The sequence below is a fragment of the Abramis brama genome (assembly GCF_963993115.1).
Source record: "Abramis brama genome assembly, chromosome: 3".
Lineage (NCBI taxonomy): Eukaryota > Metazoa > Chordata > Actinopteri > Cypriniformes > Leuciscidae > Abramis > Abramis brama.
Genome location: NC_139965.1, coordinates 31,195,657 through 31,219,721, shown reverse-complemented (window position 1 = coordinate 31,219,721; position 24,065 = coordinate 31,195,657). Strand labels below are relative to the sequence as shown.

General features: G+C 37.5%; 1 protein-coding gene across 11 annotated transcripts in view; it reads right to left on the bottom strand.

Moving 5' to 3' along the window:
• Nucleotides 1-24,065, bottom strand: part of dgkza (diacylglycerol kinase, zeta a) — a 105,366-nt gene that overhangs the window by 10,218 nt on the left and 71,083 nt on the right. For 5 of the 11 annotated variants that reach the window (XM_084108214.1, XM_084108218.1, XM_084108212.1 and 2 more), the window contains 11 exons: nt 23,958-24,031; nt 23,685-23,796; nt 23,395-23,594; nt 22,196-22,299; nt 19,852-19,931; nt 15,623-15,692; nt 12,590-12,630; nt 12,290-12,486; nt 7,714-7,815; nt 5,135-5,191; nt 200-234 (listed from right to left, as the gene is read on the bottom strand). In XM_084108214.1, coding sequence (XP_083964340.1) covers nt 200-234; nt 5,135-5,191; nt 7,714-7,815; nt 12,290-12,486; nt 12,590-12,630; nt 15,623-15,692; nt 19,852-19,931; nt 22,196-22,299; nt 23,395-23,594; nt 23,685-23,796; nt 23,958-24,031 — 1,072 coding nt within the window. Of the gene's footprint in view, nt 1-199; nt 235-5,134; nt 5,192-7,713; nt 7,816-12,289; nt 12,487-12,589; nt 12,631-15,622; nt 15,693-16,437; nt 16,677-19,851; nt 19,932-22,195; nt 22,300-23,394; nt 23,595-23,684; nt 23,797-23,957; nt 24,032-24,065 lie in introns of those variants that run through there. The other 6 variants (XM_084108215.1, XM_084108219.1, XM_084108217.1 and 3 more) reach the window with 3 other exon arrangements.

Genomic DNA, 24,065 nt, shown 5'->3' with positions numbered 1-24,065 from the left:
TAGCAGAGACATGAGAGTCTGTACGACTTTAACTTGTTCTCATAAGGAAAGACTAAAATTCAGCCCTCGCTGTGCTCCCATTTACATTTATTCATTTAGAATTTTACATTATTATCCAAAGAAACTCTGCCAAAGTTCACATGATGTTCATTCACTGAAGAGCAGAATGCAAAATTAGAGCACTACTTAAACTCCTTACCAGAGTTCGCATTGTTCAGGGTGCTCTTCTCAAACCTGTGGGAGAAACAGAAACATTTGAGTGATTGAAACAGTTGAAGTCAAAACACAAATCTATTAGGAGGACCTCTTCACAGCATGTATCTGAAACTAAAGTTCTTGATGCACACTCTGTGAAGCCATTAATCTCAACTTGAATCATCTCCTGATGTTTTTCCTGATGAAGCTGTTAAAATAATCTTCAAATGGTCCTAGAAAGAAAGATTGGCTACAATGCATATGCATACACACTCTTTTATGCCCTTCTCAATATTCAGCATCTCAGAGATTGATTGAGCAACAGAATAATAACTTCAAATAAGCTTGATATTATTCTTCTCTCAGAGCAAGAGATGAATTGAGAAGAGAGCCCAAACTCAATGAATGTCACTGCAATTTTATCTGTGTGACATAAACAGTGTGACATTACGTCTGTTTGACTTCATATGGCACTGCACAGAATGGGCATCTTTAGCAGTGCATGACAGTCTGACTTGACGAGGTGCTGACATATGATATGCCACTAAAATACAGCGAGGAGGATTCAAGCAGACTCAGTCGGCAGACTCAGTCATTTTACCAGAATGGCTGTATGAGCTCTGATGACGACAGCCACTTCACAATTGGTCAAACAGATGACAATATCAGTTCCACTAATGTTAAAAAATCAGTGTTTTACATACAGGCACTGTATCAAGCAGCATGTACCCTATTCAATGAAGAGCGTTTCTGCTTGCTACATGTCAAATTCAAACATCTGTTTATCTGAGAAATATTACATCTTTGACTGAGATAAAGTACACAAATACTGTGTGAGCGTCACTATGGGAAGCATAAAGTGATCGATTTGACAGCTTCTTTTTTAACTCCTCCCCCAACAGCAAGCGGGAAATATCACCGATCGGTAAGGACAGACACAGTCGAAGTCGAATACACCCAGGACGATAATGCCATCGTTGACACTACACCTCCTCTCTGTCTCTTCCCCCAACAGACCTCCAGCTGACTGGAGCATCTTCTGTGTGCTCTCACCTGAAAGAATATTTGATCAAAGGGTTCCCCACCCCACACTAAGAAGACTGGGACATTAAGGAAAAGAGACAAGTGGCGCACAGGGCTTTGGATCCCGAACTTTGCTAGAAGCAGTGCAGCTCTGAGACGGGTTTCTTTGCCAGAAACACACTACAAGGAAATATTTAACAGCCTCTGACAGAAGGAGCCAATAAGGGGTATTCTGTACAAGAAAGGTTTGCAGTAAATGTAACTGGTATTTAGGAGAGGGGTCAGATCAGTCAATTGAAAAACAATAAACCTGTTTCACTTCAAACACAATGCCTCAAATTGAGTGAGACAGAAAAAGAGGAAAGGAAAAGGGATTCATGAACACTTGAGTCAAAGCCACATAATACTGTTTCCATTGTGATGTGTCTACAAGTGATTGTGTGTGTGAGTGATTGTGTGAGTGATTGTGTGAGTGAGTGAGATTTAGCCTTGCTAAGGAATCTGAGTGTGTCCCATAATTAAAAGCAGTTCACAGACTCATAAATGTGGGCTGACTCTGACATGTCTTCCCAACACACACCTTTGCTGAATGTTTGCATGCCTCCTCCAGCCTTGAAGCTGAGGTTCAGCCTCCAGGCAGTGAAATTTGCTCAGGTAAGTGGATTTCAGATCCCTGAAACCACAAATCATAACTCTCATCTATCAAAAACTAGCTCTATCAATCATAATTTATCTTTCCACATATATATATATGAATGTTCAAAAACACTGATCTCTGGTCAGAGAGGAATGTTCAGATCAGCCAATCTTTTCCTGTGTGTCTCAGAGTTCACAGCATCAATACAGCATGAGAAAAACTTGACCATTTCAAACTAATTCACATCAATGAACTTGCCGCGGTGATCAGCATCCACATTTATCTTCAGCCATATCCATTTCGATACAATCTCTTCTTCCTCAGATGGAAAAAAGGATTGCAGCTGAGTTGGGACAGTATGGGGAGTAAAGATCTGATGATGTCACTCAATCCTCTATGTATCACAAGAGCTTGATACATGTGCCTGGAATCAGGGCAAATGCATCTCTAACCATCATGTCCTTGAGGAAAAGCTGGTAATGGTTTAGTCCCCTAGTGTAAAGATCATCCAGTGTTTAAACATGTCTGAACCATTCCTTGGTATGTAACCCAGACGGCAGCTGTAATTACTGACGTTCCTCAGACTGCTTTCACAACATACTCACACACTCTAACACAGCTCTAAAAGACACTCTAACATGCACCCTGCACGCACACACACACACACACACACACACACACACACACACACACACACATGTCTGGTTTACTATCTTTGTGGGGACTCTCCATAGACTTAATGGTTTTTATACTGTACAAACGGTATATTCTATCTCCTTACACTAACCCTACCCCTAAACCTACCCATCACAGGAAACTTTCTGCATTTTTACATTTCCAAAAAAACTCATTCTGTATGATTTATAAGCTTGTTTACCCATGGGGACCTCTATTTAGGTCCCCACTGTGACACGAGTCCCCATGAGTCTGTGTGCATTCAGGTTGAAGTCCCCACCGGGATAGAAAAACAGGTACACACACACACACACACACACACACACACACTCAACAATGAAAATATAGCTCAAGGCAGCTTTAATGGGGTTATTGAGTTTTTGCTAGCTGTAATTGCTAGTAATTTAGCACATTTACAGAAAGGGTAGAAATGTGACATTGGACCAATTATTCAATATGAGCCCAGAAACCCCTCATTAAGTCTAGAAAGAAACAGCGATCTGAATCCGGACCGGCCTGGCATTTATTCAGCCAGATCACCAGCTCCCACCAGTTCTCACAAACACGACAAATGGTATTTGCAAGTTATTTTTACTGTATTGATTGTGGACTGGAATGTTCTTCTCTAATCACCACTGAGATTTATGAGCAGAAGTCTTTTCTTAAAACAAAAACAGGTCTTAATGAGAGGTGCTTGATGGCCTGTGCTGTGAATAAAATACCAATAAGGAGACTTCAATATAGGAAGGTTCTTAGGGTCAAAGTTCAGCTCACTAGGGGCCAATGAGACTTTGGCAGCATGAGGATCTCAGCTTGATAATGATGGCTGTGATGCCCCATTAAACTGCCCTCGCTGCTTTTTGCGCATCTTTCCTCGCATTTCCTCCTCATCAATATAACTTTATTATGCTCCTTCCAATTTACCATTTGCAGACACCACATTAAAAGATGGTTAATTAAGCCTGCACAGGAAACAAGGGTTAATCTCTCTTGCGCGCTCTTGTTTCCTCCTGTTGTTAATTGCTTTGAGTATCAGTGTTCAGATGTGAATCTGCCTCAGAATGCGATCTCCTCATGGGCCCAGCTATAATTCCATTACAGAGGAAAACACAAATCCCTCATTTATGTATGACAGAAAAACAACATAAAACAATTAATTCAATATCAATTAATTACGGCTCTCATTCAAAGTTAAACCAACGACAACAGAAACCTAATCAATTTCCCTGGTAGACAGAGATACAGATAGATGCTGGTTTAATCAAACTTTAAAGCATCTTAAGCTGATCTGAGGTATTGATGAGATGTAGAATATGGGCAACAGAAGAGATAGTGCTGTATAAGAAGAGATTGGTGAGGTTTTCAGGCTGTCACAATTTAAACAAGCTGTCTTTGTGCTTGTCTATACCATGCTGAAGCCATCTCTTAAAGAGCAGTTCACCAAAGAATGAGAATTCTGTCATTTACTCACCCTAATGTCATACCAACCCTTTATGACTTTTCATCTGGTGACCATTTGGTTTGATTCAACAAGGTTAATCACCACTTTTTTTCAATTGTATGAACACTGTTCAAACTATCTTCTTTCATACTTCACAGAAGAAAATTTCATACAGGTTTGAAATGATATGAGGGTGAGTAAGTGATCTAAAGATTTTCATTTTTGGGTGAATTATCCCTTTAAGATGGGCCACTCAAACGCCATATTCCGTCGTCAGCGCTTTGACATGTAGCGGAACTGCTCCTATGGTGACCTGAGTTTGATTCCTGGCTCGTGGTCCTTTGCCAATCCCATTTCACCCGTGCCACAAAAGTACCAAAATATAACTTAAAAAAAAAAAAAAAAAATGGCACATTCCACATAATATCATCCAAATGCAGAGATAAGATACTAACAAATAAAAGAAAAGCAGGGTCTCAAGATGTGTTTTTTTTTAAAAACTGAACTTCATTTACCTTGACACTACATCTTAAAAATGGGGTGCTCATGCAAGATGCTAAAAAAGCAGTGAGACCTGCCACAATGGTCAAAGATGTCAGTTTAGGAGATGATTACATGGAAAACCAAAAAGCAGCACATTGGAACACAAAAATGCATTCTGTGTCACTCTGCCCTTAGTCTTAAAGCAAACAGCAGTTAATCTGATGACAGACATCAAACCGGAGAATGCAAGACAAGACAAAACACGAACAAACCAGACTATGCCTATACTGGACCAGAACATGGTAAATTACTACTCTTTGCTCCACAGAACTTTGTGTGTACTTGTGTGCGATTGTGTCTGTTCTACCCTCTAAAGTCATGTCAACAGAGACAGCAGGGCCTAATAAGGAACAGAACAGGCTGGTAAAAAATAATAATCAGCAACAGAAATGGTGTGGTCCTGCTGTGCTGGATTTAATTTCCTCATTGCAGCAATGACACATAGTTCACATAAAGAAGAGCCACCGGCTGCCAGAAACTATCCCGACTGGGATTAAAAGAGTAGAGCAGCTCTTTGAACACTTCAACTCTAACATCTATAGTAGCTCTGAGAAGAAACAACTGACAGGGTACAGAGAAGGGAGGAATACAGAAACATAGTCTGTAAAGCTTTGTCTCACCTGCTGGTAGGTTTGAAATCGGCTGCTGTTGTATTTGAGCGATGAACACCCCCCACCCTTCAAAACAACAAAAGAATTAAACAAAAAACAACATAAATAAATGGGAATGTAAGATAAAATGATGAAGACATTACCATAAACAATAATCTTTTGATATAACAGTGATACAGTACAAACTACATTTGCATTTCTTAAAGGAAGTGGCAGCAAAGAAAAGTAGCATAGGGTTCTGCATACTGTAAATAAAATGCTGCATTAGAGCTGCTTTGTCATTTTCATGACACTGAGCAAGCATATTGTTTTATGTTGGCTGCAAACAATTCACACATGATCACTGTGTATTGTTAAATTGGCTAGACATTGTTAAATATATACAAGAGAAAAGTGCAAATCAAAATTCAGCATGCAAACAAATGTAAAAGAACAAAAGACCAAATGAATTCAGTATTAAAATATTGTGGTAACGTCACTGCTACTGTGGCATTTTAAACAATCAACAGTCAATGGAACATTTTCAAACTTACAATAAGTAAACTGTGGAACAAACCCTAATCAGAATGTTATACAGTACAGTACAGTACATGGCATGGAAAACATTGAAACTAATAAATAAATACATATAAGAACACACATAAAAGAAAATAATAACAAGGAGGAAAAAAAAAAAAAAAAAAAAAAATCAAAGAACTGAGGATTTGTGCATTGTGTGTTTGAGTTGGTGTGACATTTTGAGGACATCAAGCATGTGCATGTGATGTAATCCAGACACATTTCTCCATTAAAACTAGGGGTGGTTCTATTATCTCTTTTCTGGACAGATATTCCTCCCCTCAGGCAGGGTTGTGGCCCGGACCCCACTGGAGCGTATCAGTTCATGGCCAACACAAATGTTACATAATGGACCACAGACACTGGAGTTTCCTTTACAGAGATATTATTGACCCTAGGAGAAACGTAATAGGACCCAAAGAGCCCATCATTTAGGAACACAAAGGAGCATGTAAGTCCAGGACAGCCCTCTGTGCTTTACAGAGCTGATTTCACACAAGAGCGAGATTTGTGATTGTGGTTTCTGACTAGAGAGCAGTCAGGCAGTGATATGCCTTATATCTTCTGTGCAGTGAAAGCTAACAGTTCATGGCCAGCAGCTTTCTTGCATTTTTATCAGTGTAGTATCTCTTGGCCAGTATCCAGTGGTCAGTTCTTTTCTCTATATTTCATTATGAGGTCTGGGATCCTGTAGAGAATCTAACAGAAAACCTTTCTCATCCTCTCCGATCGCACATGCATATACGTACACACACATTTACATGAAACAAAGCCGAATATCTTTCTGTCCTTCCGTGTAACATGAGGGACAGTTGATTCATAAACCACTTCCAAATCAAGCATGAAAATAACTCATCGCAAAAACTATCACTTCTGGAGACTTCTGCCTGACAAACAACATCTCCAGCAATAAATATATATTATAATTTATATTTTTATAAAAAAATAAGCAGGAATAAAGACTTATTACAAGCAAACATTAAAAATATTCCATGTATTCAATGTAAGCTTCATGTCATGTACAGTATGTGAAAACACTAACTTTTTCATGGAGTCCTCATGAAATGCTCATGGGGAACTATTAAATGCATCCTTAAAAAAACCTTGAAAATCCTTTGGACTCTCTCTCTCTCTCTCTGACACAGAGTACAAGGAAAATGCAAAATGCATTTCTGCACAGTAATGAGATGTCATACTTTTCACAAAAATGCCTGGTGGCCACAGTTGCACACGAGCAAACACATTTACACTTATTTTACCCTTATAGAGGGGAGTGAATGCAATACTTTACAAATTAAAGATACTTCATCCATCGTTTTATTCGGAACGCAGGCTAAAAGATATGATTATTCATTAGAAATGAATTATAAAATCTAGCATTTGAGCTAAAAACAAAAGATAGTCAAACTAATGTAGTAAAAAGGATGGTACTGACTCTGCCTGGATGAGCTACAATGGAAAAATTTTAAACGTTTCTAAATGTTTTAAAATGACTGATATACACACACATTGCTCCGCAGTCATAAACAACTATTAACGGCAAGTTCTTCCACATTCCGACTTGTTTGGGACACATTCGCTTTAAATTTTGTATGTAAATGTTAAAGTAAATAACATAAAGCAGTTCTAAATATATCTACCCCTGTATAAACACTGCAGCAACATCTCTACCAGATAAGATATTTCATACGGCCGAGCCCTACAGAATGTATATATTATCAATAAACCATCAAGCCCCACTAAAAGAGAAATGAGAGTAGAGGAGTCAGCTCACTTTTGCTACAATTAAGATTAGCTAGAGAGGGTTTCTTTCACAGAACAACTTGAGATTCACAGATCAGCATCTTTCATAACTATCACAGAACTCAATACTATGCTTAGGGCCATACAAATGCAAATCAGGAAGAACTTTATAAGCCTGGAAAAGAAAAAAAGAACACTTTTGTGTGTGACAGCAAGCTTGATCCATGTGGCTGGAGTTTGAGAGATGTGTTCTGGAGGAGCATAAACGCTCTTTCAGTAGCTCTTACCTGCAGAGAGCTGCTTTGGTTGATCTGAGCGAGTCACTGTGTGCAAGTGCTTCTGCCACAGAACTGTCACTGGAAACACGCTTCCTTTGCAGCTCTGCAGCCCTGAGGAAACAAAGAAAGAGACACACACAGATACATTATCAAGAGGAATATATGGTACTATAACAGCAGGGCAGTCATTATATCTGTAGCCAACAAAAACAAATGCTATGGTCCAGCTGCTAACCAATCAAAATTATCTGTGTGCTTGTTCTTTAAGGCTTGGAAGGCTTTGCAGTATAAAAAAAATAAAATAAGTAACATGCAAAGACCCACAATTACAGTCTGGTTAATACAAAACACACCTAATAGATGAGGAATATCCTAAAAAAATATAGAAGTAGGTTTAGGTGCATATTGTTTGTGTTTTTAGTATATAATAATAGTATGTGAGAGAAAGGAAAAGGAAGAGATAAAGGTGGAGACAGAGAGACGGAGGAAGAGAGAGACACTATCCTTTGATCTCCACTAGTGCATGTATCACCCTGCAGCAGTCTGATCTCATTTGGTGGAAAAGCATAACCGGTGGAAAAACATTACGAAGACAAGAGAGAGTGAAATGAGAGAGAGAGAGACATTTGAGACAACATTTCTAGAGACTCAAAAAGACAATGCTTTCTGTCACTTTGTTCACCCACAGTTCACCCTGGCAAACTCAGCACGTAACACCACAAAGATATCACCACTAAGGCTAATTACCTATTTTTATGAATTTAATATTCCTTTCATACTGAATTGAACAATAGCATGTTCAATGTTGGCTAGGCGAGAGATCGTTATTTCATGCCCAAGGGAGTTAAGGGATGTAATAATGCCTGCCAAACGCATCAACAGCCGTACGCCTGTGTGACTGATTGCGTATGTGCAACTAACCACAAATCAGGAATAGAAAAGTTGCTGAAAAATTTAATCCAGAACAAAAAGTACCACTGATTGTTTGTTAAACAGGGTTCCCACACCTTGGTTACCTTTAAATTCAAGAACCTTTCAAGGACTTTCCAGGTCCAATACCCTTAAATTCAAGGACTTAATGTGGGGACACATTTGTTGTGTTCAACAACAAACGTTGAGGTGCCATCGTAGTAGTTTTGTGTATGCATAGGCCATGAAGTGTTGATGAAATAACACTTTAATCCAACCGGAGGGAATAATATGGATTTTTTTTCTAGAAAACTTCTTGCACAAAATAAATTCAAGAACTTTGAAGGACCTGTATCCATGTATGTTTATTTTCCAAAATTTTCCAGGGCCTCGACTTTTTTTTTCAGATTTGCAAACTTTCGAGGATTTCAAGGACCCATGGGAACCCTGGTTAAAGTGAAACATCCAAATAAAAGGAAGACAAAAATGGAAGGAGAAAAGGAGGATGAGCTGAGGAAAAAGCAGATGTTAATTACAAGATGAGACAAAGTTCTCTGAAAGACTCTTTCGGTTTCGCAAACATGTCATTAAAACTGCAGAAACTATATTTAAGTATCGACAAGGAAGAAAAAAATCCAAGCCTCTTGCAATAACAGACAAAGCGAATGGACATAATGACATCTGAAATCGTTTATAGTGCTGTTTTTAAACATTTTACAAGAAAAGAACCCAGATATATTTATAAACGTATAAAAGAAAAACAGAATGTCAGCATTTTGTAGCTTTGTATGCTTGTGGTGCTTCTAACACAACAGATATAAAAAAACCCACACAATTATCAAGCTAAACAAGACTAATTAAAGAAAGCCTCAGCTTTGATGTGAAATACCCAGGTGGCTTAGAGTGAACCCGAGAAAAAGGGTGAGAGAAAAGGTAGTGTTTGAATCATTAAGGCTGACAAATGACACATTTACTGCAAATGCAAAGTAAAAGAAAGACTTTCAGAAGTTCAAATAAAGAGCATATCAGTACATCAAGCATCCACGGCCCCTAAAGTCAAAAGGCTGACTGTTATCTCACAATCACAGCACAGCACACATGACAGAAGCAGCATCAGGACTGAAAGTGCTCTGAGGGTTCACTCAATGTTTTCCATTGGGAGCCATAAACAATAGCTCCTATTCGTTGGGTTATACAATGACATACATGACATAATCAGAAGAGAGTTATGCCCAGCGAGTGACTTCTCTGTGTTTCAACCAGACAAGCTTCAAACAGCTGGGGGATGCAGGAGGGCAACGATCATTATACAAAATTCACAGATAACTATTCAATAACTCTGATCAATCAATACACTATTGTCTCTTTCTGACCAGCATGAGCTAAATAAATGAATAGATTTATTAGCAAATATCAGATAATTGCTAAGATTTTTTGTTTAAAAACAAACAAACTGTCTCTTATGCACAACAAGGCACAAATTTGATCAAAAATACAGTAAAACAGTACTATTGTGAAATATTAATAAATAATATATATATATATATATATATATATATATATATATAAGTTTTTTATTAATATTTCACAATTTCACAATAGTACTGTTTTACTGTATTTTTGATCAAATTTGTGCCTTGTTGTGCATAAGAGACAGTTTGTTTGTTTTTAAACAAAAAATCTTAGCAATTATCTGATATTTGCTAATAAATCTATTCATTTATTTAGCTCATGCTGGTCAGAAAGAGACAATAGTGTATTGATTGATCAGAGTTATTGATCACACACAACAGTTTGTTCTGGTTCTCGAATCTGATTGGCCGAGAGACTTTTCCAGCCGTGCAACATTCCCCAAGAATCAGACTTTATCTGACCCCAAACTTTTGAACGGATGTATAATGTTACAAAATATTTGTATTTTAAATAAATGCGGTTCTTTTTAACTTTTTATTCATCAAAGTATCCTGAAAAAGTTTCACAGGTTATTACATTAAGCAGCACAACTGTTTCCAACATTGATAATAAATCGGCATATTAGAACTTTTGACCGGTACTGTATAGGCCTATATACATATATGTACGGATTGTATATGTGCATATATTTATTTTTATGCATTTAATACATTCTATTTCCACATAATTTAATAAATAGAACAGAAAGTTCAAAGAGAATTGATTTGAAATCTTAAATTTTTTGTAACAGTATAAATGGCTTTCCTGTCACTTTTGATCAATTTAATGTGTCCTTGCTGAATAAAAGTATTAAATTCTTACTGACCGCAATAGTAGTGAATAGTAGGATATGTTGTGTTTTGGATGCTGGTCCCCCATCATTGAATGCTAGCATGTAGGTGTCCTCACCAGGCTTCTTAACTAGCTTAACTAGCAAGACTGCAATGGTGAACAAGCTTCACCAGCACAAAATCAGCACTAACCGACATTAACCTGACTGGACCAGTAATGGGAATTTATGCTGCTCTTTTTTTAGCAGAGCATTCCACTAAGGTTAAATAATATGGAATAATATAAAATAAAATATCAAATGCACCCTTCCCTACAGACCTTTACATTTACTGAATAGAAATTACGTGTGATGATGGACCTTAAGGTATTGATATTGATTTATACAAGACAATATCAATTGTTTTCATCAAATCTTTATAATTTAATAATTCAATCTTTACAAAAACAGAAAAACGAAATGCACAAAAAAAAAAAAAAAAAAATCGAAATTACTGTCTGTATTCTCTTTCTCTGTCTTGAGCTCTCTTACCCCCTCCAAACACAAACACACACACGCACACACACAGGAGATTAACAGGAGCTGTGGTGCTGTATGACTTTTTCAGGCAGCTATAAATAGAGGATCGGATCAAGCTCTGCGCTGCAGGAAACGCTCTGTTTTATTCACTCTGTACTACACAATTATACACACACGCACAATCTCACAATCACATTATCATTCCCATATGCAAACGTGCATAGACATTCATGTATAAACCTGCCTACACGCGTGTATGTTTACTGTATATTAAAAGCATTTCAGAAGCAACAACTATTAAGTGCCCTAGGTGGATGTTAAACATACAATTCTCAGTACTTTAGAATTAATGTTGTTAATATACTGTAGCATTTGTATAAAGCAGCTAAGCTGTAAGAAACACACTGCCAACAGGCGGCTCGATGCTCTAGCTCTACTGCTCTCTGTTGGCTGAAACTGCTGTCAGCTATCAGCCATCTGAGTAATTAGCAGTAGATGATTATGAACATGTCTCCTGTACGAGAGTTCGTGTAAAATAACTAATTCATCAAAACATCATTATAATGAAAGGAAAGTCAAAGATTAGCTTAAAGGGATAGTTCACCCAAAAAAGAAAATGCTGTCATCATTTACTCGTCCTGCTTTATTCCAAACTTGTACAAAGATATTTTGAAGAATGTCTCCTTTGAATTTTTTTTGACCATATAATGGGGTTCCAAAACAAAATTGGACCTGATTGAGACATTTCTCCAAATATCTTCTTGTGTTCCTCAGAATTTCAGTCAAACAGGTTTGGAACAACATGAGGGTAAGTACATTTTTGGGTGAACTATCCCTTTACATACTGTAATGGCACTGGATACACTGAAACCGTTTCCTCTGTGTTTGTCCATGTGTGTATTTACGGTGTCTCACCTAGGTCCAGGTGAGTTTGGTGGCGAAGAGGAGGATGATGGGAAGGCAAATTTATGCGGATCGGACGGGACATCACCAGAGGAGTCCACCAGGTCTGGCATGCCTGGCGATGTGCTGACCGTCTCTGTGACAACCAGTTCCGGGTCCAAAACAAACAGCTCATCCTGAGAAATCTCAGTCACGTAGTTAAGATGCTCCTGAGACAGACGGAAAACAAATATGCATAGTTTGTTTGTGGGCACTCCAAATTGCTCAATTTTAGCTCAAATTACTCTTAGAGGTATTCTATGGAGGACTCACTTGAGCTCGATCAATCCTGTAGAATCGATCAGCTGTTGTAGCTGTAAACACAAAACATAAATAAGAATCCAAATCAGGCCTCTGATTAGTTACCAGACCATCAGATCAGGTCTCCAATTACACAACAGTACCCTTCAACATCTACAGATCAAACACTGGGTTATTTTATCATATGTTGTTACTTATGCCTATATTTGTCTATTTCTGGGTGTTCTTGCTTATAAAAAAATTGCACCTTTTGATTATAGCCTGTGTTACTGTAGTCATTCTGTGTGTGGGTTAAAGTTATTTCAAATTCCCACCCATTTTGGGTTCATTCTAACCCAGCAGTACAGTAATTTTGTCATTTTTTTATTTTATTTTTTAAATGTTGGGTCAAACATTTAACCTAACCCAGCTGCAGTGGTGGGTAAGTTACTCTAAAAAAGTAATTAACTAGCTACTAATTAAATCTTCAACAGTGTAATTACTCTCTCTAAAAAGTATTGCATTACTTATTACTTTCTAAATCCCATATCAGACTCAACCAGTTAAACAATACAAGGATAGACATGAAACTGCTCTTTTAGTTCTTTCAAATAAATCATACACAATTGCATAAATTATCCTTGAAATTTTTCTTCTCCATATTTAAAGGGAAAAGGTTATATTAAAAACATAAATTTTAACATTACATGTTCATTTTAATGTTAAATCCACTATTGTTGTATATGTTCTATAGTCTTTACAGTATTAAATGCAATTATATCAGAAGTAACTAATTAAATTAGAGAAATATTAAAAGTAATCCCTTACTGTATTTTATAAAGTACAGTTATTAATTACTTAGCAATGCATTACACCCAACACTGCTCAGCTGGATAAAAAAAACAAAACAAAAAACAAACAAAAAAAACAGCGCTGGGTTGCCAAAATGACCTGAACTGGGTACTTATATGTAACATAAAATATGTTTATGTTCGACACAGGTTCATGACACCCCTTGATGATCTGAACGAATCAGAGGGTGCCACAATAAGGCATGCCAGGTATTTAGACCAATAGTGTTGCTGGATTTGTGAAGGGGTGTGGCACTCCCTTGTGTTGTCTTAATGAGCGTGAAAAGAGATGCTGCTATGGGTCTCACATCTCACCGAAGCAAATTACTCCCAAAGAGAAAGCACATGCTGAAAATGCACACATAAACAAATTCCCAAGAGCTTGTCTTCATACCTGTAAATAACATATTTGCCGCCGCAAAAGTAATGAGTGCACATGATTCCTCATGCTCTGGTGACAATTCCCCCCCCTAATGCTGCCCTGGGGTACACAAATGTGCTATTCCATGATCCATGAAAACGGCATAACACTGGCCTCGGATCAGACTCTCCCCCAGCTTGAACTGAAACTAATTATTTGACAGCAACTTCATAACACTGAGCTGAGATCAGAAGTGCTTCCACAATCACTCTGAAAAGTTTTGACTAATTCTGCAGCTCTCTGCTCTGGTAATAAAGCCCTTGGAAGCTTTTTAGTCTTAAAATGTTTTGCTCTGTGCCAGTGGGAAGAGAGGAAGGAGGGACTGGAAAGAAAGGATGAAAAAAGGGCAGAAAGGGTAGAAAGATGCATGTACTGAACAGGGGATTGTGATGTACTGTCATTTCACTGGTTTGATGTGTAGCAGTTTAGGATCTATGTGAATGTGACTCAGCTGTCACAGAGGATTTGTGTATAATGATGACTGACTCCCCATAACTCGAGATACTGTCAAATGAAGTCTGATGGCCCCTTCAACACAATTCGAGTAAATGCTTCAACACACCTCTCAACAAAAGCGTCACCTGTATGCGAAAAGCAATTTATTTCTATTTATCATTTCTCATAGAATACATAATGTGTACAGTTATCTTTTTGCTCCAAAGAGTTACATGCATTGAGGGATCAATAAGGAGATAACTACAAGAATTGGAAAGTGGTCCACATAAAGGTCTGTATGGTGGCAATAATGAGCAAGTAGGATAGCGTTAAACAAACAATAAAGCCCTATTTAAAAAATACATACCATTCAAAGGTTAGAGGTCATTACAATTTCATTGTTTTTGAAAGAAGTATCATGCTCAACAAGGCTGCATTTATTTAATAGAAAATACAGTTAAATAGTATTACAATTTAAAATAGTGGTTTTCTATTTGAATATATTTTAAAACAGTGTCACAACCCCAGTCTTCAGTCACATGATCATTCAGAAATAATTCTAATATGCTGATTTGGTGTTTTAGGAACATTTCTTATTATTATCAATTTTGACAACAGTTTGTGGAAACCGCTATACTTTTTTTCTGGATTATTTCATGAATAGAGAGTTTAGAAATAGAAATTTAAATGCATCCTTGCTGAAAACAAGTATTCATTTCTTTTAACAAATCTTACCCTAAACGTTTGAACGGTAGAGTACTTTAAAGGAAAATAAGAAAATAAGTAAAACAAAAGTAAACAAATAAAGAATAGAAAATTTCATCTCTAATAAATACGGAAATGATTTATGTATGATAATGTATGCCAAATGCATGACTGAGTGATGCCTCTTTCAAAAGTTCCTGCTGACCTGCTGGTGTGACTTGGTGAAACACACATACCCACAGAGTTCATCATGTCAGACATGCAGTTAATATGATGCCAACAGCTCCTCTCTCTTTCTCTGTGGCTGTAATTCTCTCCTGCTGACAGTAATCATCCTGGCACTCCTTATTAGTGCTGAAATGTCAGAGTAGATTCTGTTCTTTAGTATGGAGATTCATGACTCTTTCTCTTTTCCTCTTTGGCTCACTTTGATTCTGTCACTGATAAGAGAATATTTTGTTCGTCTGACTCATGGTTTTGAATCTCTGACCTTTCTTTGCCATTTTATTCACAGCAAACACCTACACTTTGTGCACTGATAAACACAACTCCAGCCCACATCCTTGAGGGCCACCATGACACACTTGCTGTTCAGTACCCCAGATCTGACTCTCTGAATTCTACCATCCAAACTACTGTGAAAATAATACTCACAATCGAGAAAGCACCATTTTGGCGACAGCCTCTGAGATGACAAAGCCTTTGATTGGGCACCATCACCTTCCTGTGAATGAGAGAAGGAAGTGTGGGGTAGGAGGTGGGAAGAGGAGAAAGGTAGATACAGTTCTGATTAGTGTCAGTTTATGCCACTCAAAGCAAATTAACAGCATATGAAAAATGTGAAAGTTCACTATTTTCACCCCACACACACACATACACACAGACCTCTCATTATATCCTGTCACATCAATTAATCTCTTTCCTAAAGCGCCAAACTGCCATTTGAAGATATATGTCATGCAAAGTCAAATACACACTACAAAGACTGCACTCACAGAATCCACAAACACACAATAAATACAACACCTGCATGCACCATCACTATAAAGAAAGCTGCCATTCTCAACAGAAGCTAAATGTGATCGAAGGCATCCATCCACACAAAGCACATGGGAGCACTTAGGACCCAGGGGAAATATCCAGAGAACGAAGCTCTGAGCGAGTGGATTTAGCTTAGCAAGCATTTAGTATAAATTGTGCTTACTTGAAGTTTCACCCATAACATCTGCCATGAGTGAATGCTGTAATAATGAGGGTTCTCTTCACGTCTGAAAACAGACTAGTGTCTAGGAGGCGCTAGAGTGCTCTAATCTCAGAAAATGATGCGGGAGATTTCGGATGAATTGCAGAATACTCTGCTTTGAGGATCATGTTAAGCTCTGTCTGAAAACAAACTCTCTTGCTTATTTGAGCTCTTCTGAGTTTTACGCACTCTCACGGTAAACATGTCTGCCTCCGAGCCTATTTTTAGAGTACACAAATGTGCTGCTGAAGTTTATGTAGTTTGGGTTTGTGCAGGAATGTCCATCAAAATCTGACAGGCCTTAGTACAAACAGAACTCTGTTTGGTTTTCTAGATTCTTTGTCCAGGCTGTATTTCCAGTCTTGTTCCTGAAAGTGCTCCAGGTGTGCCTGTTTTACCTCTCACAGGTCTCTTACCCACCTGGAGCACCAGCCGCTGCAGAGATGGGTGACACGACACAAAGTCCTGCAGGAGACCCCATTACATTAGATACATACACACACAAAGCCCATCAAACCAGGCACACAGTCCATCAAGTTCAGATACAAACGCCGTCATATAAGATTTCTCTAAAAGTCTCCTTTGCAGTAGATGGACAACAGTATTTCAATGAAAATACCCTCCAGAACATGAATTAATGAGAGAATGTGAATCTGAGACTACTTTTCTTTTTTTAAGAATACCCTATTCTGCCACAGACACTCACACAACCTTCCTGCCAAGGAATTCATTATGACCCGCTGCACAGTGTGTGTGTGTGTGTGTGTGTGTGTGTGTGTGCATGTGAGAGAGAGAGATTTCCCCTGCTCTTACCTTCCATATGATAACAAAATCAAACCTAAATTCATTGTACATATGTCTCTAGACGAAGGCTCTGACTGGTTTGAAATCATTTTCTCCAGCTAAACGTGAAGTTATTAGTACGACCAATGTTTCTCAATGAGAAAGTATGAATTAAAACAAGGAGAGTATTATTACATAAACGAATAAGATATTCTATACCAGGGGTCACAACGTCAGGGGAAAAAAAACAATGCTAAATACTAAAGGTCACCAAACCAAAAAATGAGCACATTCACAACAATAAAATATTATACAAACTTTTAAAATAGAGGAGAAAACACTTTACCTTATTTTTAATTGTTGCCATCAAAAACTGTCAACTACAGTATTTCATTTGCCACTTTGCAGAAACAAGCTACATTAGGCAGATGCTGACATAAATTCATACTACATTATTACATAAATAATATGAGTTGCAAAAGGACATTGTTTGTCACAATTTGTTTTGTCTATAAACTACTGGCTGGAGAGCATGGTATCATCTGAATCCAGGAATATCAGTTTTCTTATTTCATATGTAGTTGTAATTTAGTATTTTGTTAGTATACAGTATTATAACACATTTTAATATTTTATTTTTGGGTAACACTCATACAACACTTTTTGTTAACATTGGTTAATGCTTTAGGTATCATGAACTAACAATGAATATGATATTTAATAATAAACCTTCATGAATAAACAATATATATGTATAATTCAAAGCGATAGTACATCCAAAAATGCAAATTGAACAATCTCTCAGCTTAGAGACTTATTTAAAAACATTAAAAATCTTAAAGATCCCAAACTTTTGAAGGGCAGTGTATATTATATATTATGTTCCACAGAAGAAGAAAAAAGCCATACAGGTTTGGAATAACATGAGGGTGAGTAAATGATGACAGAACTATCTATGGAAATAAAATAATGCCAAATGAACAATTTTGAAACAAAAAAGCCTGTTGAATTGCACTACTTGAAAAAAATATGCATTGCATTAACCATGCTTGCATTTTAATGCATTGTATTTTTAGGGCTTGCATTTTTATGGGCTGAAATTCAGCATGATTGTATATTTAAGCTGTGAATATTTCAATTCAAAACATTTCAAACACATTTTCATTATTAAAAATTCAATAATCCATATTCACCTTTCATATTTCACTTCCAAAATATTCAAACCGTTTAAAAATACAACCTATAATATTCAACAGGCAATTTTCGGTCCATTTTATTTCGCTTTGCAAATTCACTTCCACAAATTCAGTGGTTCAAATTTGAAAGAAAATTCTACGTTGACATCCAGGAACTGCAGGGAAAGCAGTAGATTACCGAGCATACTCTTCTTCTGCTGTTAGTCTACCTCACCAGCAGGTAGTGCAATAGTACATATGGCTGTCTATACTAACAATAGTAACAAACTAACTATTGTTAATTTGTTAAACTAACAATAGGACTACAATATGCAAGTGCTATGACCCTTCCCAGTTTAATCTAATGCAGTACGTACATGTATAATAGAATAGAAGAGAAAGTGTTAGTATTAATTGATCAAATGTTGATTTTATGCCAGTATATCACTGGGAAATGCTGAGCATGAAACTGCACGTTAAGTTCATATTCAAGTCCATCTGCTTGCCTGTAGCCTATATAGTACAGCCTACATCCCCAATAAGGTGCGAGTTTGGTCTTTTATATCTCTGTATTAGTCCATTAATCCTTGAGTATGACGAGGTATTGAGGGAAACCGATTATAATCCCGTTCATGGTAGAGAAAGCTGATAACATGTAGGCTACACAGGGAAAGTAACAATGAAGTTATTGAAAGAAACATAAACACAGCTTTTGTGTCTTTATCATCTTTTCCGCATATATATACTGACCCAGATAATCATCACAAAAACGTAATGCATGCTCAATTGCTGTAAATGAGTTTTTATGAATGAATGGCTTGCTCTAACTGTTGCTGGTCTTCGTTTACAACACGCGCTTTTGCACTACCTGCTGGTGAGGTAGACTAACAGCAGAAGAAGAGTATGCTCGGCAATCTACTGCTTTTGCTGCAGTTCCTGGATGTCAATGTTGAATTTGCTGTCGAATTTGAACCACTGAATTTTTGGAAGCAAATTTGCAAAGCGAAATAAAATGGACCGAAAATTGCCTGTTGAATATTATAGGTTGTATTTTTAAACAGTTTGAATATTTTGGAAGTGAAATATGAAAGGTGAATATGGATTATTGAATTTTTAATAATGAAAATGTGTTTGAAATGTTTTGAATTGAAATATTCACAGCTTAAATTCTTAAATAGCTTAAATTCAGCCCATAAAAATGCAAGCCTTAAAAATACAATGCATTAAAATGCAAGCATGGTTAATGCAATGCCTTTTTTTTCAAGTAGTGCAATTCAACTGGCTTTTTTGTTTCAAAAACATTTGGCATTATTTTACTTCCATAACGATCCCTTTAACATTAATCTTGATTAAGAAATGCTGTAAAAACTGCTGTTCATTGATTTCTTAATACTTATTTTGTTAACTTTTGTTAATGAAGGTGTTGCTGATTTTTCTTTCCTATTGTACAATAAACAATTTTGATACTGTGTCGCCATTACAATCTAGGTCCTAAAGGACAAACCAGTTGAGTACCACTGTTCTGTATCTGTAGTGCAGTGTAACTTCTCCCTCCTCATATTCTGAGTGTTCCCATCATTAATCAAACTCCAACACCTCTCTCCTCTTTACTCTTTCCCTGTCCTCTTCAGTTCTCACTTTTACCCCACTCCATCTGTTAACCCCACCCTCTCATTTTTTACCTCCTGTAGTCTCTCGATGTGAGCTCGGCAGGTTTCCAAATCACTGTCTCCCGGGACAACGATGAGGCCCAGCGGAATCGCTGCAGTAAGGATGGAAAGAGACGAAAAGAGAAGTTAGAACGAGCGATGAGGAGAAGAAACATAATCTTTCCATCACTCTTACAGTAACAGTCTGCTGTGTGTTGTGAAAAACATGTCCCACATTTTCCTCTCAGGAGATACTGATCAGAAATGGAAGAAAGAGTAAAAATAAAAGAAAGACTTTTCTAAATCATTTAAGGTATACGCTAATTCATCTCTATCTTTGTGGATATATATTTAAGCAGAAGAGTTGATGAATATGATTTATGGCAGTTGTATGAAACATGCACTGGCTCAGACTCAATCAAACTCAAACTAATCCACAGAATCCTCATGAAACAAGGTCAAACAGTAATAGGACATGATGGGGAGGATGTGGCAATTTTGTCTGCCCTGGAGTCTAAACCACTGCAGGCGTTTTGTGGACACATGGCTGCAGGCTTGTACAGTATGTGTCATTGAGAGAATATGATGAAATATGATGTTTGTGCAGTGGTTGCTGTGGGTACATGCGTCCTCTCATGCATATGGACATTCTCAAGTCTAAGTCACTTTAGAGGAAAAGGGTGAAAGGCATAGAACTCACAGGCTTCAGAGACGTAAGGTAATATTTCTAAATTAAATGAGCATTCTCAAGAGGACGGCAAGTTTCTCTGACAAAGTGGGGAGCGAGGGAGTGAGAGAGAGAGAGAGAGAGAGAGAGACAGAGAGAGAGAGAGAAAACGACAAGGGAAACAGGAAGAAACGAGCACAGAGAGAGAGAGAGTAGCGAGATATGGGAGAAGTCTCTTCCATTGAGGAATGTTGGGTTGCTTAGCAACATCTGAACAGTCGTTTCTCAAATTCAATTCAGGTTTGTTCTCCGCTCTCTCTCTTTCTGTTGAGTTGGTGGTATTGTCAATGCTTTTCAGAAGAGTGAAGACTAGTGAGGGACAGCAGTGAGCAGAACAGACACAGGGACGCATGGTATAGCTTTCTATCACAAAGGAGAGAGTACAGAACAACTGTATGCACTTGAAAAGTTTGATTTCAGTAAAACTAAAGCAATAATTTGTCTTTATAAAATGTCACATGAACATCATGCCAGATAAATCAGACTAACAGGCCTAAATAAAGTGTTTGTAGCTTGGCTTCAACCAGCATTTATACATGTTACTCACACTACAATAGGTCTTGACATAGAGTGCTTCTGAAAAAGAGATCTGAGTGATGTGCAATGCATATTCAATAGTTCAGTTATCTCATTACGCATTTTGTCATATATACTTCGACAGATAGCTTGATTATATCTGTTCATGAAGACGGACTTACTGTTGCACACACACACAAATATACAGACGTTCTAACACACTAGCAGAATACAACAAACCTTTCATATGTTACAGAGTATGGATTTTTGAGAACAGAAATGTGTGGCATTAACATCTCCGATGGATCGGCACAAAATAATCTGTCAAAACACAATAGCAGCATAAAGCTGAATCTGAACGTATTCTCAAAAGACCCACTGAATTTCATCAGTACGCACTATAATCACTCACTGTAGTGATGGGACGACACCTAGTGTTGACAAATACAACTGCAGCTTAACGGGATGGTTCAGTAGCAAAGTACCTAAACATTTAATCTGACTGTTTAACAACAGAAAACAGTAATATCCAAACAACCGACAGTAATTTTTAGTGATACAATTTTTTTTTCTAAAATCTTGCCATTTTGAATCGAAAATATGTTATAATTTATGTTGAATGTGACGAGACAAAGAGCTTATTGCACTTTCTACATATTAGGCATACGAATATGAGAGAACGTGTGCATATTTTAAAGTCACCATGAAATCAGAATTGACAATTCTTTTTTTAATGGAATTTTGCACCATTTGTTGTAAATGATTTATCCATGCATAATCTTTAATCAAAATAACTTGCAGTGACATCTCTTCTCTGATGACGTGTTCACTGGTGCGAGGGCGGAACATCCTGTCACTCACATGACATTGCAGCAATAGCAAACCACAACTATCCAATGATCCAATCAATTCCAGAGGGACAAAATCAAGTCCTGCTCTGCAGGTTTTCTTGTTCAAGAAGCTGTTTCACTTGGATATCCATCACAATAGGGAAGAAAATACTATTGCCACCTCCGTTTCACGGCGACTTTTAAAATAAAATATTATTTGCAAATAGTTCAGATTGATTACTTTACAACTAAAATCATCAGTACATTAGCTGAACTGTAATGTTAATATGTGTTTCATACTCACAAGCTTCTTTGAGTTTCTCCTTGTCGTAGTGCAGAGCTTCATAATCATGCATGCTTATACGGCTCACTCTGATCCGTAACCGTTCTGGAAATGGTTGCTGGCTACTGGATGGAAAAAGATTCCAGTTAGAACAATCATACAAACAAAAGATATATAGCACAAATTGAGGCTTTCGAGAACAGATGCATGTAATAGAGCATGTTGGCTGTCTGCACTGTATGCACTGTCTTGGCTAGGTACAGTGTCTTGAAGTTCAATAAATGGCATTGCTGTCGCCACACTTATTAAATCTGTCTCCACTTCAGATATTTAGCTTTTTAACAGTGGTTTCATTATGGGCATATCTGCTGTCAATACAATGCATTCACCTCGAAGAGAGAGCGATTATCTAATTTCAGCAGGACTAAGCAAGATTGTCTGTCCTAAGCAGCCATTTATGAGGGTAATTTATTCACTTGAAGTTTCAAGGAAAAGAAATGAGAATGAGAGAGCGAATAAATCACACTAAATTTTCACACTTTAAGTAACAGCTCAATAGAGAAATACATCAATCAAGCAGTTTAAATTTCTGCTCACTTGGCTTTTATTAAACAAGCTCATACAAAATACTCAAGTGTGTGTGTGTCTGTGTGTATTTTGGTGATTGCGCCCCTCTAAAGAGCCATGCTCCTTTAACACTCATTCTAAAATGGCAGACCTTCTGTTTAATCGCATATGCACAGTAGGGTGTTGCAACATAGCGGTACTGACGATAACAGTGATATTTAAAAATTAATATCATTGTTAATACTACAAATATGATAAAATCATAAATAATCCAGCAAATTCAGTGCCAATAACATATTACTATGGTCACGAAAAATCTTTTGAGATGACAGATAAAAAACGAGACACTACCCTCACCCGAGGGGTTTTCAGATTCTGTTAGACACCCTATTTTGCACGAAGTGTCGATCAACAATCAAACTACACTCGTATTTTGAGTGTGATTCATTGACCAAAAAGAGAAAACAAAAAAGTTAAAGATGAATTTGAATGAGAGCATTATTATCTTTTTTATTTCTATAGATAATGCAATTTTATTGTAATAGTGAATTATTTTGTCCCATGACCAGTGTAGTGAAAATATGATATCGCAACAGCCCTAATCTACACACAGAATCCAGGAATGAGTGTGCTGTCACATAAGTTGGACTCACTCATTGAGCAGTGGTATAGATGTGCGTCTCTTGGTTTTCTGCACCATGTTGGCCTGGTTTCGCAAGGAGATGTGAATAACGGATGGCGCTAGTTTGCAAGGCTCGCCATCCACCTGCATGGGGATTGACTTAAAGGTGGTAAGGGTGACTTCACGGCACTGGTTTAGCCTCTCTCCGTGACCTCCGACCTGCAGCGTGGCCTATATTCACAACAAACAAAGCAGGGAATGTAAATTAACAATGCAACTTTAAAACCTTACTTCAAACTTATCCAGTCAGGTGAAACATACCAGTGATGTCATTGTGAATCCAATGACCTCAATGCAGCCATCATCATGACGCTGAGGCTCAAAGTCATGATGCTCACTTGGATTGCCCCATGGCATAGTGCCCGCACAGTACCTGCGATTAACATGCACATCCAAATGTACACGTCACACAAACAAATCTAGAGCACCAAATCAGATTACTAGAATGATTTCTGAAGGATCATGTCACACTGAAGACTGGAGTAATGATGCTAAGAATTCAACAAGTTGCAGAAAAAAGATTTTGTGCATTACCTGGGGATATTGAGGAAGACCAGGCATTGCAGCTTCAAATCCTGGACTTTCGAGGTCAAATCTGTGCCGTCACACTATAGAGAATGAGAGAGAGAAGAAAGCAGCATA